Genomic DNA, 19,295 nt, shown 5'->3' on the forward strand with positions numbered 1-19,295 from the left:
TGGACGTTGTTGTTATTTGTTGCGACCATCACGCTCGCCGGGGGGAGGCTCTGGTGGTGGGCGGGGGGCCGGCACCGGAAGAGGGGGGAGATGGGCGAAGGCAGGGAGGGTGGCCAGGAAAAAAAAAATTAACAATATGATCCAATCGTTTTTTTAGATAAATGATTTAGATAAAAAAATGATTATTTTAGATAATTTTTTTCTAATAGTTTCAATTTAGATCTAAATAACAAATAATAATGAACGTTTCCATTAGAACATTCGTTAACAAAAGATAACAATTGTCTGCTACATAGAACATAAATACGAAAATAAATTCACAATAAAAAATTTTTTGACCTACATTAACTACATTATATGAATAAATAAACTATATTATATGAATAAATATCTAGATAAATATCCCCGAGAAAAATAAATTATTATTTTTTCAAGTTATCAGTAAACAACACTGAGATAAATTCATGAGTAAAAAAACAAAAAAAATTCACAATAAAAATATAAAAAAATGTATTTCGACCTTAAAGGTCACAAAATGGGTCAAAATTTGGACAAGTTGACCAATGAATTTAATGAGTATAATTCTCATGCTCAAAAAAAACGAAATTTGATACAAAATTTCGAAATTAATTAAAATTTATAATAAATATATATTATTTATAATAATAAAATAAATACAAAAATTACACAGCGACTGTCAGCCTAATTCTGAATTATCTAATTAGCTTCTGATTAAGAAAAGAGTTAAGCAGTTGAGGCTCATTAAAGATACCAGGTTAATTTATATTTAATATACAAAGGAGATTCAAATAAACATCTTAAATTAATACAAATGTGTAGTTATACAAACGAAATTCAACAAATAAAAATCTTAGATTAACTTAATACAAATGTGTAATTTGTGTGAGATTCTTCGTATAATTGAACACACGAGATTTCCTTGTATGTAAAAGATCTTTTGGCTGTATTTCCTGTATTGTGTATAGAATAAACATACAATATATTAAAATTATATTAATAATATACAATAAGATTAATAATATAAGCTGTTCTGTATATTATATATATTTTTTCTCAACAGAGACTCAGCCACACATAATATAACTACACAATCAATACAGTTAAGTTACACAGAGATTCTGAGTTTGTTTACATTATGAACCAAATTAGGACATTAATAACCGAAAGTTAACTAATACTCTCAGAGAAATTTGTGAGACAAAAAAAGTTGAAACACTTGCTGCACGTAGCACTGATACGCCCTTGGTATTTTATTTCTATTACCTTATTTTTATTACATAATTTATATTATTATTTTTGCCCTTGGTATTTTATTTTTATCATAATATTATCATATTTTTATTACATATTTTATATTATTATTTTTTTATTACTATTTGGACAAAGCCTTACTGATTTCTCTCAGCGTCATTAATTATCAATATCAAATTAATTATGATCGTTAATCATCGTATGATTAACTATTATTCATCGTCAAGTACTATCTTGGGGCATAAACTATTAATCATCGTCATTGTAACGTTTCTTCTTGGCCCCAAGTTGACTATTTTCAACATAATCATCATCAACATCAATGGGCGTTCCTTCATCATCATTGCCATCAAAATTTATCTTATGGTCCTCGGCGTCGACGAATTCCTCGCCATCAGCATCGATGTAGATGATGTCATTGGCTCCTGGCACGTGATTGGCTGCCTGGTACACGTCCGCTCTTCCTATTGGCCGAGACGCGGACGTATCGTGCGCTGGGATTGGCTGGTAATTTTCGCGGTTTCCTATTGGCTGAGTATCAGCATCTCCCATTGGCTGGGACCCCACCCGCCTTATGTCCGCCCTTCCTATTGGCCGAGCCGCGGATGTATCGTGCGCTGGGATTGGCTGGTAACTCTCGCGGTTTCCTATTGGCTGAGCATCGGCATCTCTCATTGGCTGGGACCCCACCCGCCTTGTGTCCGCGCTCCTGATTGGCCGAGCCGCGGGTGGGGAACCACCAAGGTCAGCCAATGGCGTACTATCGCTGACGTGTCGCGCTGTGATTGGCTGGCGGGCGTAAGGCTGCGGGCCAATCAGGGACAGCAACACAGGCAGGAACACCAGCCCGTGGAAGAGGCCGTAGAGGCACACGCCGAAGAACACCTAGCGGTACAATGGCATTAAACTATCGAACTAAATACAATATTATAATATTGTATCGTACAATAATACAATAGCATTCAAATATGGGACTCAATACAATATTGCACAATAAGTCCCAGCAAGGAGGTGCTGACCTTAAAGAAGGTCCTGAAGACATGGGAGTCAGAGTTGGCCAGGAAGATGAAGGCCAGGAAGGTGCTGAAGCCGCCATTTAAAACCGCGGGGCCGATGCGGGCGAGCGTCTCCCGCACGCGGGCGTCACGGGTGCCATGGCAGGTCATGAACACGTGACCTGCGGGAGGTGATCATGAGTCATGACCTGCGGGAGGTGATCATGAGTCATGACCTGCGGGAGGTGATCATGAGTCATGACCTGCAGGAGGTGATCATGAGTCATAGACACGTGACCTGCGGGAGGTGATCATGAGTCATAGACACGTGACCTGCGGGAGGTTATCATGAGTCATAGACACGTGACCTGCGGGAGGTTATCATGAGTCATGACCTGCGGGAGGTGATCATGGGTCATGACCTGCAGGAGGTGATCATGAGTCGAGAACATGTACTAAATAATAATAATAATAATAGCGGTTTCAGCGTCTATTAGGCCATAGGCCTGTCGCCGGTACTTAACATCGTAGAACATTCACAGCTTGTTGCGGTCTCGAACTCGCAACTCACTGCTACAATTCTGCTGTGCTTAACCGCCCGGCCTCCTTGCCGATTCTGACCAGAAACTGGCGCACAGAGCTGGGATCGAACCCGCGCCTCTCTGCGCCAATCTTGGTACTCTGAACTGTCACCACTCAATTAATTAAGAAGAATCATGAACATGTATTAGTTCTTGACTGAAATAAACAGTCAATGATTTTTAAACATGTTAAATTAGAATAAAAGGCAACACGATGTTTCTTTTCACGTGCCGACAGGCCACTGGAACGCCGGTAATACCGTTAACGGTAATTTTTCTAACAGTGTAGACCGCTGCTGGTAACTGTGCAGGATACAGCTCAGGCCCTATACTTTCAGAAAAGTTAAGAGATCGTAAGTTCATCAGCCAATCATTGACGGCCTTTCAAGCAAAATCCACCAATCATAGACAAGAAAATAGATCGTAAGTACTTACGATTACTTAACGAGTTATGAAAGTATGGCCCCAGGTCGGACATGTGCTTAAGGCTGCGAGAAAACTAAGTGAATTCCCAGAGTTTAAATCAGTCTTTGTTAAGAAGGATGCTACCCCTTAAGAGAGAGAAAATTCGCAAAAAAAACGGCCACGCAGCAGTAGGCCTCGCAACGTACCCTAGCAGGCCACGTAGGCCACGTACCCTAGCAGGTCTCGTACGCCACACAACGTACCCTAGCAGGCCTCGTAGGCCACACAACGTACCCTAGCAGGCCACGTAGGCCACGCAACGTACCCTAGCAGGCCTCGTAGGCCACGTACCCTAGCAGGCCTCGTAGGCCACGCAACGTACCCTAGCAGCCCTCGTAGGCCACGTAACGTACCCTAGCAGGCCACGTAGGCCACGTACCCTAGCAGGCCTCGTAGGCCACACAACGTACCCTAGCAGGCCTCATAGGCCACGTACCCTAGCAGGCCTTGTAGGCCACGTACCCTAGCAGGCCTCGTAGGCCAAGTACCCTAGCAGGCCTCGTAGGCAACGCAACGTACCCTAGCAGGCCTCGTAGGCCACACAACGTACCCTAGCAGGCCTCGTAGGCCACGCAACGTACCCTAGCAGGCCTCGTATGCCACACAACGTACCCTAGCAGGCCTCGTAGGCCACACAACGTACCCTAGCAGGCCTCGTAGGCCACGCAACGTACCCTAGCAGGCCTCTGAGGCCACACAACGTACCCACATGCGCCGCGTAGTCCACGCAGAGGCCAATAGCGAGGACCATGTCGATGCAGGAGACCGTGTCTATTGTGAGGCCCCACCAGTGCATGAGGCCAAACACGTCCACGAGGGTCATGACCACGCACAGCAGCACCAGCAGGCTCTGAGGGTAATAAGAAGGTTATTACTCCTTACCCTCACTTTCATATGTTCGCGGAAGTGAAAGTATGGCCCCTGTATCGCGACCTTAGTAGTGGGCGGAAGCGAAGCTTATATAATGGATAGCAACCTTAAATAAACCCATATAAGGAGGGTCATGACCACGCACAGCAGCACCAGCAGGCTCTGCGAGGGTAATAAGGTCATCATTACCCCTTACCCTCACTTTCATACGTTCGCGGAAGCGAAAGTATGGCCCCTGTATCGCGACCTTAGTAGTGGGCGGAAGCGAAGGCTATATAAGGTCTAGCAACCTTAAGTAAACCCCCCCCCAGCAGGCTCTGCGGGGGTTATAAGGAGGTCATGACCACGCACAGCAGCACCAGCAGGCTCTGCGGGGGTTATAAGGAGGTCATGACCACGCACAGCAGCACCAGCAGGCTCTGCGGGGGTTATAAGGAGGTCATGACCACGGACAAGTACTATACGTGTAGTAAGTGTGTCACTATTTAGACAATACGCCCCACAATTTTTTTGCGTATAGACTATTAACCTGTAGCAGCGATGAGCGCGCCAGGGGTCATCTTTTTAAATTACATATACTACATGTAGGTACATGTACTACAAGTTAGTACATGTACTAGTACTTTAAATATACTACATGTATCACTATATAGGTATACAATATTGTAACCTGTAGCACCGATGCTATGGGTTATGGGAAATCCAACTACAAGAGCCAGCGCCATGTTACATCTAGTTAACTATCCTACCTTTAGGTACATGTACCAGTACTACGTTACATGTACTACATGTAGGAAGTGTTTCATTATAAGGACAACATATTTGTACACCATATTAACCCGCATAAGCGACGCTATGAGGGCCAGCGCCATGCTATACATCTAGTTAATTATACTACCTTTACGTAGATATTCTATTACTACGGCATATATAGACTCTTAACCTATATTATGTATAGACTATTAACCTGTATAAGTGAAGCTATAAGCGCCAGTGTCATCATAAACACGACCACGAGAGCCAGGCCAATGTTCTGGTAGAGCTCCTGCTACATGTACTAATACATTACAAGTACGGTACTACATGTGGGTACTACATTTGTAAGTATTAATACACCATTTTAACCTGTATAAATACATCTATACACCTGTATATTAACCTGTATAAGCGAAGCTATAAGCGCCAGTGTCATCATAAACACGACCAGAAGCGCCAGCGCCCTGTTCTGGTACATGTATGATGTAATACGTGTAGGTATATCTACTACTACGGCACTACATGTACTAGTACGTTAAATATACTACATGTAGCACTAAATATACACCATATTAACCTGTATAAGTGAAGCTATAAGCGCCAGTGTCATAAACCTTAAGCGCCAGTGTCATAAACCTATAAGCTATAGGCGCCAGTGTCATAAACACGACAAGGAGAGCCAGGCCCATGTTCTGGTAGAGCTCCTGCTACATGTACTAATACATTACAAGTACGGTACTACATGTACAACATTTGTAAGTATTAATACACCATTTTATCCTGTATAAACAACATATTAACCTGTATAAGTGACGCTATAAGCGCCAGTGTCATCAGAAACACGACTACTAAAGCCAGGCCCATGTTCTGGTAGAGCTCCTGCTACATGTACTACTACGTTACATGTACTACGTGTGTACTACGTTACATGTACTACATGTAGGAAGTGTGTAGGTGTATATACAATATATATACATCATATTAACCTGTATAAGTGAAGCTATAAGCGCCAGTGTCATCATAAAGACCACTACTAAAGCCAGGCCCATGTTCTGGTAGAGCTCCTGCTCGATGACCTCGTCCGTCTCCCAGCCGCTGTGCATACGGGAGAAGGGGGCGACAACGCCCCCCAGTCCCCCCAGTCCACTGGCCTGTGCAGCAGTCTTCAGAGAGTGCATAGCAGCACGTTCTTCATACGTCGTGTGAAGTATACGGTACCTGCACGTGGATAAATGAATGGATTAATGTCCAAAATCCAGCGAGAAGGGGGCGACAACGCCCCCCAGTCCCCCCAGTCCACTGGCCTGTGCAGCAGTCTTCAGGGAGTGCATAGCAGCACGCTCTTCATACGTCGTGTGAAGTATACGGTACCTGAAGGTAGATAAATAACTGGATTAATGTCCTAATACGGTGAGAAGGGGGCGACAACGCCCCCCAGTCCCCCCAGTCCACTGTCTTGAGCAGCAGTCTTCAATGAGTGCATAGCAGCACGTTCTTCATACGTCGTGTGAAGTATACGGTACCTGAAGGTAGATAAATAACTGGATTAATGTCCAAATACGGGGAGAAGGGGGCGATAACGCCCCCCAGTCCCCCCAGTCCACTGGCCTGTGCAGCAGTCTTCAGGGAGTGCATAGCAGCACGTTCTTCATACGTCGTGTGAAGTATACGGTACCTGTCGATAAATAAATGGGTTAATGTATAAAATACGGCGAGAAGGGGGCGATAACGCCCCCCAGTCCACTGTCCTGAGCAGCAGTCTTCAGAGAGTGCATAGCAGCACGTTCCTCATACGTCGTGTGAAGTATACGGTACCTGCAGGCAGATAAATAACTGGGTTAAAGTCCAAATACGGTGAGAAGGGGGCGACAACGCCCCCCAGTCCCCCCAGTCCACTGTCTTGAGCAGCAGTCTTCAGAGAGTGCATAGCAGCACGTTCCTCATACGTCGTGTGAAGTATACGGTACCTGCACACGTATAAATGACTGGGTTATTGTCCAAATACGGTGAGAAGGGGGCGACAACGCCCCCCAGTCTCCCCAGTCCCCTCAGTCCACTACATAAATGACTGGGTTATTGTCCTAATACGGTACCTGCACCTGTATAAATGACTGGGTTATTGTCTAAATATACGGTACCTGCACGCGTATAAATGACTGGGTTATTGTCCTAATACGGTACCTGCACGCGTATAAATGACTGGGTTATTGTCCTAATATTCAGTGTCAGGACAGGGTGGAATTCTAGAAATTCAGTTTAATATAAAATTGATATAAGATATAAAATTTTATATAGATATAATGTTATACATATATAACCTGAATTATATAATACCTATATGGTAATTATATAAATATAAAATTGTATTATACAAAAAATTATATACATATTATACAAACTATAAACTAAGTTATATAGGTTATATATAAGCGGAATTATATAATATATATCATATAAATATAAAAATAATTAATTTTATACAAAATATATATTATACAAACTATAACCTGAATTATAAAGGCTATATACATATAACCTGAATTAAATAATATGGTAATTACATAAATATAAAATTATATTATACAAAAAAATTTATATTATACAAAGCTATAACCTGTAGAGAAAGGTTTTGCATGCAGGATACCTAGGATTTTAGTAGGATGTTAGTAGGCGCGTTTAGGAACCTGTAGGGATTTGTAGGACACCTCTCGTGACTTCTAACCTGTAGAATTTTTGGTTTCCCTCCGTTAATTTCTAACCTGTATTTTTAACCATCCCTTATAGGATATAAGGATTCCTCCCCATATTTCTAACATGTAGGATTTTTAGAATCCCTCTCTTAACTTCTAACCTGTAGGATTTCTAGAATCCCTTGTAGGACATTAGAATTCCTCTCTAAATTTCTAACTTTTAGAATTCCTAGGATCCCTTGTAGGATATACCGTAATGTTAGAAGCCCTCCTATATTTCTAAACGGTACTTCACTTGAATTTCTTGAATTTCTAAACTTCTTCTTCACTTGAAGAAGAAGCTATACGCAGTCACTGGCTAGGATTTCTAGGACATTAGAATCCCTCTCCCAATATTTCCAACCTGCAGGATTCCTAGGACCCACGCCCCCTACCTGAAGAAGAAGCTAGAAGCAGTCACAGGAGGCGCAGGACTGCCACAGACCAGCAGCCGTATTATCAAAACTTCGTAAGTACGCAAAATCGACTTATGAGTGGCGTTGCTATGACAACGTAATACTATCGGAGGTATTATCAAAACATTTGCGCGGGAAAAATTGGCGCGGGAAAAAAATTTAGGCTTTTAGCTACGACTTGCCTACGAAAGTTTTGATAATGCCAAAATTAGGGTGCATTTACGTACCACAGAACTTTTGTGTCGTAAGTACAAAAAGTTACGAAGCTTTGATAATCCGGCCCCAGGTCTCCGTCGAACACAAAGTTCCTGTCGCGGTACTCACCTGTAGGTTCATAGGACCCCTAGGATGCCTAGGACCTCCTTATTCCCCACATCCCCCACCTGAAGAAGAAGCTAGAAGCCGTCACAGGAGGCGCAGGACTGCCACAGACCAGGTCCCCGTCGAACACAAAGTTCCTGTCGCGGTACTTTGCTCCTGAGGGCTCCTAGGCCCCCTTTATTCTAGGACCCCTAGGATGCCTAGGACCCCCTTATTCCCAACATCCCCTACCTGAAGAAGAAGCTGGAAGCAGTCACAGGAGGCGCGGGTCTGCCACAGACCAGGTCTCCATCAAACACAAAGTTCCTGTCGCGGTCGTCACCTGTAGGTTCCTAGGACCCCCTCTTATTCTAGGACCCCTAGGATACCTAGGACCCACGCCCCCCCACCTGAAGAAGAAGCTGGACGCCGTCACAGGAGGCGCAGGACTGCCGCAGACCAGGTCTCCATCAAACACAAAGTTCCTGTCGCGGTACTTTGCTCCTGAGGGCTCCTAGGACTCCTCTCATTCTAGGACCCCTAGGATGCCTAGGACCCCCTTATTCTCCACATCCCCCACCTGAAGAAGAAGCTAGAAGCAGTCACAGGAGGCGCAGGACTGCCACAGACCAGGTCTCCATCAAACACAAAGTTCCTGTCGCGGTACTTTGCTCCTGAGGGCGAGAAGAGGAAGGTGCTGAGGTCCTCCTGGAACGCTTCGTACGACTGACCCTCAGGGTCGGGGACTGTGTACCCCTGGTCCTCGTAGTACCTGCCCACGTACCAGCGTGTTTACTGGGGGTTATAGGCAACATAAACCACGTACCAGCGTGTGCAGTGGAGGGTATACAGTAGGTCATAGGTTGATAATAGGTAAAGGTTATAGCAAAGGCGGCGCTTCAGCGTGACCGGGGACTAGGATGTCCCGAACTCATCATAAGGTCATAAGGGCAATATTGAAGATTATACTATATTAATGTTATTCAATATTAATGTTATACAATATTAATGTTATACAATATTAATGTTATTCAATATTGGAGATTATACACAACATAGTTACCCCCATGAATATTGGAAATTATATATGGAAACTAATGATATAAGTTTTGTATTGGAGGTTATACCTACACAACATAGACCACGTACCAGCGTGTGTGGTGGAGGTTAAACAGAACACAATAACCCCCATTATTATAGGAGGTTATATAAAACATTAACATGGAGAGATTAAATGGAAACTAATGCGATTAACAAAGAAATGAAAACTAATGAGATGAGAGTTGCGTTATAGTAATGAGTAATGTAGTCAATGTTGAAGGTTATAGACAACATAATTACCCCCTTTATTAGTGCAGCTTATACACAAAATAATTACCCCCTTTATTATTGGAGGTTATACACAACATAATTACCCCTTTATTATTGCAGGTTATACACAACATAATTACCCCCTTTATTATTGGAGGTTATACACAACATAATTACCCCTTTATTATTGCAGGTTATACACAACATAATTACCCCCTTTATTATTGGAGGTTATACACAACATAATTACCCCTTTATTATTGCAGGTTATACACAACATAATTACCCCCTTTATTATTGGAGGTTATACACAACATAATTACCCCTTTATTATTGCAGGTTATACACAACATAATTACCCCCTTTATTATTGGAGGTTATACACAACATAATTACCCCTTTATTATTGCAGGTTATACACAACATAATTACCCCCTTTATTATTGGAGGTTATACACAACATAATTACCCCTTTATTATTGCAGGTTATACACAACATAATTACCCCCTTTATTATTGGAGGTTATACACAACATAATTACCCCTTTATTATTGCAGGTTATACACAACATAATTACCCCCTTTATTATTGGAGGTTATACACAACATAATTACCCCTTTATTATTGCAGGTTATACACAACATAATTACCCCCTTTATTATTGGAGGTTATACACAACATAATTACCCCTTTATTATTGCAGGTTATACACNAACTTGTCTCTTCATTCTATTATCTTCAGGAACTTGTCTCTTCATTCTATTATCTTCAGGAACTTGTATCTTCATTCTATTATCTTCAGGAACTTGTCTCTTCAGTCTGTTATCTTCAGGAACTTTTTCACAGCTCTCCTTAACAAAAACACTCGCCAGAGAATCATAAATAGATGAAAATTCATCAATGCCCAAGCTGAAGACATCGGGGCCGTGAAAACTCAAATCCACAGGACCCTGACTTGGATCTCTATGAACAAAGAAGACATCATCGCTCTTCTTCATGGTACGGGGATTGAGGGGGAGGGATTGGGGATTGAGGGGGATTGAGGGAATTTGAGGGGGATAGATTGAATTATTGGCAGCACTTCTTTTCTTCCTGCCAAATAAAGTAGAGCTCATGATGGTCGGCAGCTTCGTGCAAACATCTTGCCACGTGACCAGCCTTACATTCGTGTCTACCTTCACAGAAGAATTTCTGACATCGCTGTTATTGAGTGCACTTACAGAATTTTGATTACCAGGCACCAAAGCCACCGTTGAGCTAACAGTTTCGTGCATGAATAGCAAATCAAGAAGAACTTCTGGAGTCAGAACATTGTCTGCCTCATACAGAGATGTATGGATTCTGTATTTGTTAGGAAAATTTGCCTGCTGCCACTCGGCAATCTTAATAAAGTCAGAGTCTTGAGGTATCCACAGCTTGAAAGGCCGTTCTTCCATTGTGAATGTCAGGAGTCCTATGCTACATATACCCGTCAATGCCAGACAGAACAATATAAATAAACATGGGTACGTTGCCACTGTCTTGCCATAGCAGAAAAAGCCGTTCTCTAGACCCGAGCTTATTGAGCGACTACACCTGCTCAAACTGCTCTCGTTTTTAGTGGTTGATTTAACAGATGTTGGGACATCTTTTCTGGTGAATAATGCCTCTGGTTGGTCAATATTTGTACAGGATGGCATCACTGTTGCAGTGTTGCCATTCTCCCGGCAATTGAGATCAGAATTTTGTGACTGAACTGAGCATATTTTAGGTGAGGTTTGCTGTACTGAGTACAGCAGTTCTGATGAGTCGTCTTCTTGCACAGATGGCATTGTTGCACGAGAGCTCGACCTCCACAGCCTGTGAAACAAAAAATTGTTAGAATTTGAAGACATTTTTTTTTAATCACACAGTACCAGTATACCGGTATATCAACAAGAATAACAAAATAACAATAAATGACAGAGAGAGTCAATTTTGCCAAGAAGAAAATCACTTTAGCACAAAATGACACATTTTATACTATTACGGTGGGTACATCAAATAATCTAAATAGAAAAATATTGTTGAATGAGACCTTGACCTCCAAAGAAAGCCTGTGAAACAAAAAATTGTAAGAATTTGAAGACATTTTTTTCAGCAACTATTACCTAAATGACAAAATAACAAAATAACAATAAATGACAGAGAGAGTCAATTTTTCCATGAAGAAAATCACTTTAGCACAAAATGACACATTTTATACTAGGTATTACGGTAGGTATATCAAATAATCTAAATAGAAAAATATTGTTGTAGTACGAGCCTTGACCTCCGCAGCCTGTGAAACAAAAACTTATTAGAATTTGAAGACATTTTTTTCAACAACTAGTAAATGACAGAGTTTTCGACAAAAAACAATAAATGGCAGAGAGAGACAATTTTGCCATGAAGAAAAGCACTTCAGCACAAAATGAGACATGATATACCTACCTATGATATCAAATAATGTAAATAAAAAAATAGGTAACTAGCGTACCTATAATCAAAATATACCTAAGAAATGATGAAGAAGGGCTTTCTCAATAATCAAATATTTAATTTGAACAGCTGCTTCTCCAAAGATGGCCAAATTTGGCAAAGGATCTGTTACTCATATTAAATACCGTAAAAAATAATAACATATACAAATACAAATGGAGCAATTTACATGTGCTCTAAAAATACCTATCTAGTATATAAGATTGCTTAAGTTGGCATGAATTACTACATTTTGCTTGCATTCATTGAAAAATAATAACATACAGCATACAAAAATGAATGAAGCCTTTAATTGTTGCCCTGAAAAGTATCTGCGTCAAATGAAGACATGTGGCAAAAGAGACTTGTTCATAAACCTTCCTCATTTTGTCCGATAAGTTTCCTCATGGATGCCAGCATTAACATACAAATGTTAATGAATGAATTTGTGAATTTGATCAGGAAATTAGAAATGAACTGGTTTGTGGAAAATATCAGTATATATGGTACATGGATGCCAGCATTAACATGAATGATAATTGATGAAATAACAAATAATAATTAATGAAATCTAGAATTTGATCAGGAAATTGGAAATGAACTGGTTTGTGAAAATCTCATGCACCGGTGTGCCGCTATGAATGAACAATGTATATCTCATGCTCAGCTATTAAGTTCTAAGAGATCTAAGAGCACACACACGAATAAAATACTCTAATAAGATACACTAATACAATACACTGATGAAATACACTAATGCAGTATGTACTCTAATAAAATACACTAATAATACAAAACACTAATGAAACAGGTACACTAATGCAATACCTACTCTAATAAAATACACTCGTACATAACTAATGAAATACCTACACTAATAAAATACATTTATAAAATACACTAACATGATACACTAATAAAATACACTAGCACAATACACTAATAAAATACACTAGCACGATACACTAATAAAATACACTAATAAAATACACTAGCACGATACACTAATAAAATACACTAATAAAATACACTAGCATGATACACTAATAAAATATCTTAATAAAATAAGTTTCCTCCCAAGGGCAGGTTGTGGCTATTGGGGCAGCGTTGCATCAACTGCAAGGCAGCAAGAGTTGGTTTAAGCTTAAAAATCCTGCTTTGCATGAAAAAATTTACAGAAATCTCTAAGAATTGAGAGCAAAAAGGATATTTAGATCAAATATTTTTTGAAATTATACCATAAAACAGGGTAATTAGGGATGCTTTTAAGCATTTTTTGTTGATACCGTCAACCGGGGCTACTCGGGACGGGTGGAGTAACTTGGGACAGTCCTCCGACACGGCGTAAAACTGTTTTAGTAGCAAAACTAATTGGAATATTGCAAAACTAAATATAGTGGCATAAATGTCAACATTTTTCCTATCTATGTAGTAACTTCTTATAATGAAACGTTTCATAAATGAGGTTAGGCTCATTTTTAATGGTCTTCGCAAGGGCTATCATATGGCATCTCCAAAAAAATTCCATTGTAAGATGCCAGACACAAAAAAGCGTTCTGCATTACCCCTGGAATGGGGGTAATATGGGACACTTGAAATGAAACATAATTTTAAAACTTTTGAAGCATGCAGACTGCAAACTGTCCTTGTCCATTACTAACAGTATTCCAAAGTTCTCTTCATTTGTAGATGTAGGTACCATCAAACGGGGCAAATCAGGACAGTCGTCCCACATTTTGTAGAAATTTAGCAGCTAAACTAATCAAAATATTTCAAAACTAAAAATGGTGGCATAAAGTTCAACATTTTTTACTAGTATCTACCTAGATATAGGATGGATGAGGTTTTCTATGATTTGTACCATCAAATGGGGTAAAAAGGGAAGGTTTTGAGCGTTTTTTCTTAATAACTTCTTACCATGAAACATTTCAGAAAAAAGTTTAGGCTCATTTTATAGCTCTTTGCGAGGGCTATCCAATGGCATCTTCAAAAAAATTCCATATGCTAATCGTAAGGTGCCAGACACAAAATAAAACCGTCCCGATTTACCCCTGGGAACGGGGTATGTAATCCGGGACACTTGCAATAAAAGTTAATTTTGAAGTGTTTGAAGCATGCAGAGTGTACTCATCCATTACTAACAGTACTCTGAAGTCCTCCTCTTCCATTGTAGATGTAAAATAAATGACATTTTCTGTGATTTTTACTTGTTTTTTCCTTTTTTGCTTTGATATTACCATATTCATTAATTACCGTATTATTAATGTGATATTACTGTATCCATGGACATGCCATTGAGCATTGACAACAACCTTGTCCACTGCAAGCTTCATATCAGCAGCCATGTAGCATTTCTTCAGTATCTGTAAGCTTACAGGATGGTTTGTGATTTCGTACAATTTTAATCAAGTCTAGTGATTTCACTATAACAAAAAAGATAGTGAAAAACATACCTGAAACAGAAAATAATGTTTTAGTGACAACCATCATATGATTTGAAGAAATAAATCATAGTTTAGGTCAATTACTTTTCATTCTATGATGCCTGGTGCACAATTCTATATAGGTATGACATTCTATGCACAATTTTGTGATGACCGATGATGCACAAATTTTTTGACAAGTGAAATTTTTTTGCTGAGGAAGGTAAATGTAATCAATATTCTTTGTTTTCAATCAATTTTTTCTTAACTGGAGCCTTTGCTTACTGAGGTTCTACTGTAAATGCGTTTTTGGGGGTGTCCCGAATAGCCCCGGGGGGTGTCCCAAGTAGCCCTACCGTGCGGAAATGGCTGCCATTTTTTATTGGATTGAGGTATGTAAATTCTGCAAATAAAGTTTTCAAGCCGACACCTGGGTGCAACTTTTATGTAAGTAAAATTTTTTAATATAGCAAATATTTTTTTTACTAAAGACCTTAGCAGAAGTAACTTTTCAAAATAGCGTTTTCACCAATTTTTTCAGGAATTTTTAAAAGCTAGTACCATAACTGTAGTATTTTTTGACTTCCTTTATACTACATAGATAGGAAAAACGTTGACATTTATGCCACTATATTTAGTTTTGCAATATTCCAATTAGTTTTGCTACTAAAACAGTTTTATGCCATGTCGGAGGACTGTCCCGAGTTACCCCGCCAGTCCCGAGTAGCCCCGGTTGACGGTATACAAAAATGATTGAAGCATTTTATTGTCGCCCTGAAAAGTATCTGCGTTAAATAAAGACATGGTGGCAAATGAGAGACTTGTTCATAAACCTTCCTCATTGTGTCCGATAAGTTTCCTCATGGATGCCAGCATTAACATACAAATGATAACGAATGAATTCTTGAATATGATCAGGAAATTGGAAATTAACTGGTTTGCGGAAAATCTCAGTACATAGATGCCAGCATTAACATGAATGATAATTGATGAAATAACAAATAATAATTAATGAAATCTAGAATTTGATCAGGAAATTGGAAATGAACTGGTTTGTGGAAAATATCAGTATATATGGTACATGGATGCCAGCATTAACATGAATGATAATTGATGAAATAACAAATTATAATTAATGAAATCTAGAATTTGATCAGGAAATTAGAAATGCCCTGGTTTGCCACTATGAATAAACAATGTGAATCCCATACTCAGCACTCAAGTTCTAAGAGCACACACTAATAAAATACACTAATGAAATTCACTAATAAAATATAATAGGTACGGTAATACAAAACACTACCTATTGAAATACACTAATGAAATCCCGGTACCCTAATAAAATACACTAACATTGATACACTAACAAAATAAGTTCTCTCTTGGGGCAGGTTGTGGCTATTGGGGCAGCTTTGTATATTAGTGTACCGTATATTGATAAATGCAAGGCAGCAAGAGTCATAAAGCCCAAAAATCATGCTTTGCATGAAAAAATTTACAGAAATCTCCAACAATTGAGATTGAAAAGGATGGTTAGATAGGATATTTTCCAAATCATACCATCAAACAGGGTAATAAGGGACGCTTTTCATTATTTTTATAGGGAACTTATTACTTTCATTCTTACAATGAAATGTTTCATATACATATGAGGTTGGGCTCTTTTTAAGCGTCTCTGCGAGGGCTATCATATCATACGGCATTGCCAATAAGTTCCATACTAATGCTATTTGCAAGGTGCCTGACAGGTAAAAGTGTCCAGCATTACCCCTGGGAATGGGGTAACACGGGACACTTGAAATGAAACTTAATTTTAAAACTTTTGAAGCATGCTGACCATTACTAAAAGTACCTACTCCAAAGTTCTCTTCATTTGTAGATGATGTAGATGTAGACTACTAAATGATGTTTTCTATGATTTGTACTTGTTTTTCCTTTATCGATGATATTACCATATACATTTTTCATCAACAAAAACTATTATTCCATTCTATACCTACCTAACACTATTAAAACCCTTCTAAAAAACGTCCATGGCCTTATCCACTATAAGTTTCATATTAGCAGACATATAGCATTTCCTCAGTAAGCTTGTAGGACTGGGGTTGCAATTTTCTACCATTTTAATTACGTCAAGTGATTTAATTCACTATAACAAAAACAGATCATAAAAAACATATCTGAACCAGCAAGGGATATTTTAATGACACCCATCATAATTTTGGAGAAGTAAATCATAGTTTAGGTTAATTACTTTCCAATATATGTTGCCTGGGGCACAATCTGTCTATGGCATTGGTTCTATACACAATTTTGCGCTGCTTGAATTTTTTGTTACAGATAAGTGAAATTTTTTTGCTGAGATAGGTAGGTGAATTTAATCAAAATTCTTCATCATTAACTAATTTTTTGTTAACCAGAGCCTTTCTTAACTAAGGTTTTACTGTAAATCAATTTTTAAGGGTGTCCCATATTACCCTGGGGGTGTCCCATATTACCCTGGAGGTGTCCCATATTACCCTGGGGGTGTCCCGTATTACCCTGGGGGTGTCCCATATTACCCTGGGGGTGTCCCAGGGGGTGTCCCATATTACCCTGGGGGTGTCTCATATTACCCTGGGGGTGTCCCATATTACCCTGGGGGTGTCCCATATTACCCTGGGGGTGTCCCGTATTACCCCGGGGGTGTCCCATATTACCCTGGGGGTGTCCCGTATTACCCCCGAGCTGTCCCTTAATACACCATCTGGCAGAAATGGCTGCAATTTTGTTTTGGTCTGAAGTACACAAATTCTGTCAATAAAGTTTCAAAGCCAATACCTGTCTGCAAGTTTTCTACTGGCAAGGTATATTTATATGGCATATATTATTTTTTAATACAGATCTTAATGGAAGTCCTTTTTTAAAATAGCACTTTTTAACATTTTTTCAGGAATTTTTTGAGCTAGTAAATCTAATTCTCAACTTCCTTCATGCTACATAGATGGGAAAAATGTTGAAGTTTATGCCACATTGCCACTATTTTTAGTTTTGCAATATTTAAATTATTTTCGCTGCCATAGCATTTTTAACCATGTCGGACTCGGAGGACTGTCACAATTTATCCTGTCCATCCCTAATTATGGTACGTCAGTACCTACCCCATTTGACGGTAGAGAAAATGTGTCATTTTTATTGATTTTTACAAATTAAGTTCACTTAATGCTATAGGAATGGACATAATTGATTGTGAGAATGGGCATTTTCACCTCAATCATGGCCATTCTCAGCAAGGGCCATAAATCACATGTGAATCAGACAAACACAACTTTGAACTACATATGCTTCAGAACACTCAGATGCTGGTGGTTAATTTCACTTATTTTCATGGCCCTTAACTAATTTCTTCCATAAAAATTTAAACATAACAAATTTTAGCCTGTGATTTTTGTTTAAATTGCCCCTAAATCAATTTAATTTTTACTTAAATTTCTAGAAAATTTCATCTCACATTCTACATTGGAATCAGATTCATGGGCAAGTATGGAAAACCTTTATCTTTTAAACCATGTTTCCCTTTATTTTCAAAACTGGAAGATTCTAACTAGATAAATTAAAACCAAACTAATTATTCAAGATTGGGTCAAAAAATTCCAAATATATAGACAGTTTATAACTTTTTACAGAAAAATTTCATTAACAAGTAGGAAAATTTTAATCCTGTTCAAGACAATTCAATTCAAGCCAAATCTTGAACATGGAGCAGAAGTTTACCAAAATTTATAGTAAAAACAATCATTTCACAGGTGATTTCCAAGAAGCAAAAATTACAGATAAAACTAAGCTGTTGCTGTTTATCTTATTTTCACTGAAGAAATCAGGAAAATTTGATAAGAACAGGTGAAATTGGCCAGATTCATGGGCATTCATGTCCAATAGACAGCCAGGAGAGGTGGCTTCTGCCCAATATTGATTTATATTCCACTTGACTTAGACATTTGCACATGATTTTTAACAATTAGATTTAGATAGGACATCTTTCATGTTTCATCCAGTGATAAACTTGTGGCTAAAAAAATAGGCAGATAAGCTAAGAAAATAAATATTTTCCAACCCTTACTTTTGGACAGTTTGAAGTCTACCTAGGTCATTTGGCTAAGTAAGTATTTGGCTTAATATTTCATACTGCATAACTCAGCCTCATGACTGGACATTGGACTGTTACATAACAAATGTTCAGTCAGATTCATAGCTAATCCGATGATATTGTTATAGAATATATAAGGTACAAATATTTGTCATGCAAATACAAAAACTAACTTTCAATTACCGGGTTACATAGGCAAACAAAGTGAAGTTGAGGCAGAAGTCTTCATTATTCACACACTAACAACCGCCATTACCGGACGCAGCGACTGAAAACTGAACAACAACAGCTGATGCATTCCGGGCGGTTCCGCTCCGGTCAAGCGGATCCTGTAAATCTGCAAACGAACAAAATTAATATTAATTTTATTATAACTATATCACGTTAATATGAATTTGATAAGAAGAACTATATCGAATTAATGTACAAATAAAATATCAGCGAATTTGAACAGTTTTTGAATATTTGGTCAAAAGTTGTCGCAGCTTAGTTATATCTTGTGTAAAAATTTTAACGTGCATAACTTTCATGGAGTAAATGGAGACTTTTTCAATAATTAGACAGCATTGGAT

The 19,295-nt window shown here is 39.1% G+C and overlaps 1 protein-coding gene across 1 annotated transcript; it reads right to left on the minus strand.

Moving 5' to 3' along the window:
• Positions 1 to 1,419: 1,419 nt before the first annotated feature.
• On the minus strand, positions 1,420 to 19,027 carry LOC108667060. Its single transcript, XM_047880446.1, has 9 exons — positions 18,907 to 19,027; positions 10,413 to 11,535; positions 9,606 to 9,625; positions 8,965 to 9,156; positions 6,793 to 6,906; positions 5,926 to 6,157; positions 4,019 to 4,163; positions 2,292 to 2,449; positions 1,420 to 2,157 (listed from the first exon to the last, which is right to left on the minus strand). The coding sequence occupies exons 2-9, from the start codon at positions 11,505 to 11,507 to the stop codon at positions 1,522 to 1,524; spliced, it is 2,592 nt and encodes an 863-aa protein (XP_047736402.1). The 5' UTR covers positions 11,508 to 11,535; positions 18,907 to 19,027; the 3' UTR covers positions 1,420 to 1,521.
• Between the last annotated feature and the right edge of the window lie 268 nt (positions 19,028 to 19,295).

This window comes from Hyalella azteca, unplaced genomic scaffold, assembly GCF_000764305.2.
Source record: "Hyalella azteca isolate HAZT.00-mixed unplaced genomic scaffold, Hazt_2.0.2 contig5403, whole genome shotgun sequence".
Taxonomy (NCBI): Eukaryota; Metazoa; Arthropoda; class Malacostraca; order Amphipoda; family Hyalellidae; genus Hyalella; species Hyalella azteca.

Bases quoted from the DNA above. Each gene is read 5' to 3' on its own strand.
- LOC108667060 (XM_047880446.1), bottom strand. From the start codon at position 11,507: ATGCCATCTGTGCAAGAAGACGACTCATCAGAACTGCTGTACTCAGTA. The intron at 4,164-5,925 runs GTTAATATGATG...TATTACCCTCAG, and splicing joins TTATAGCTTCACTTATACAG to AGCCTGCTGGTGCTGCTGTG. The intron at 2,450-4,018 runs GTACGTTGTGTG...CACCTCCCGCAG, and splicing joins GGACTACGCGGCGCATGTGG to GTCACGTGTTCATGACCTGC.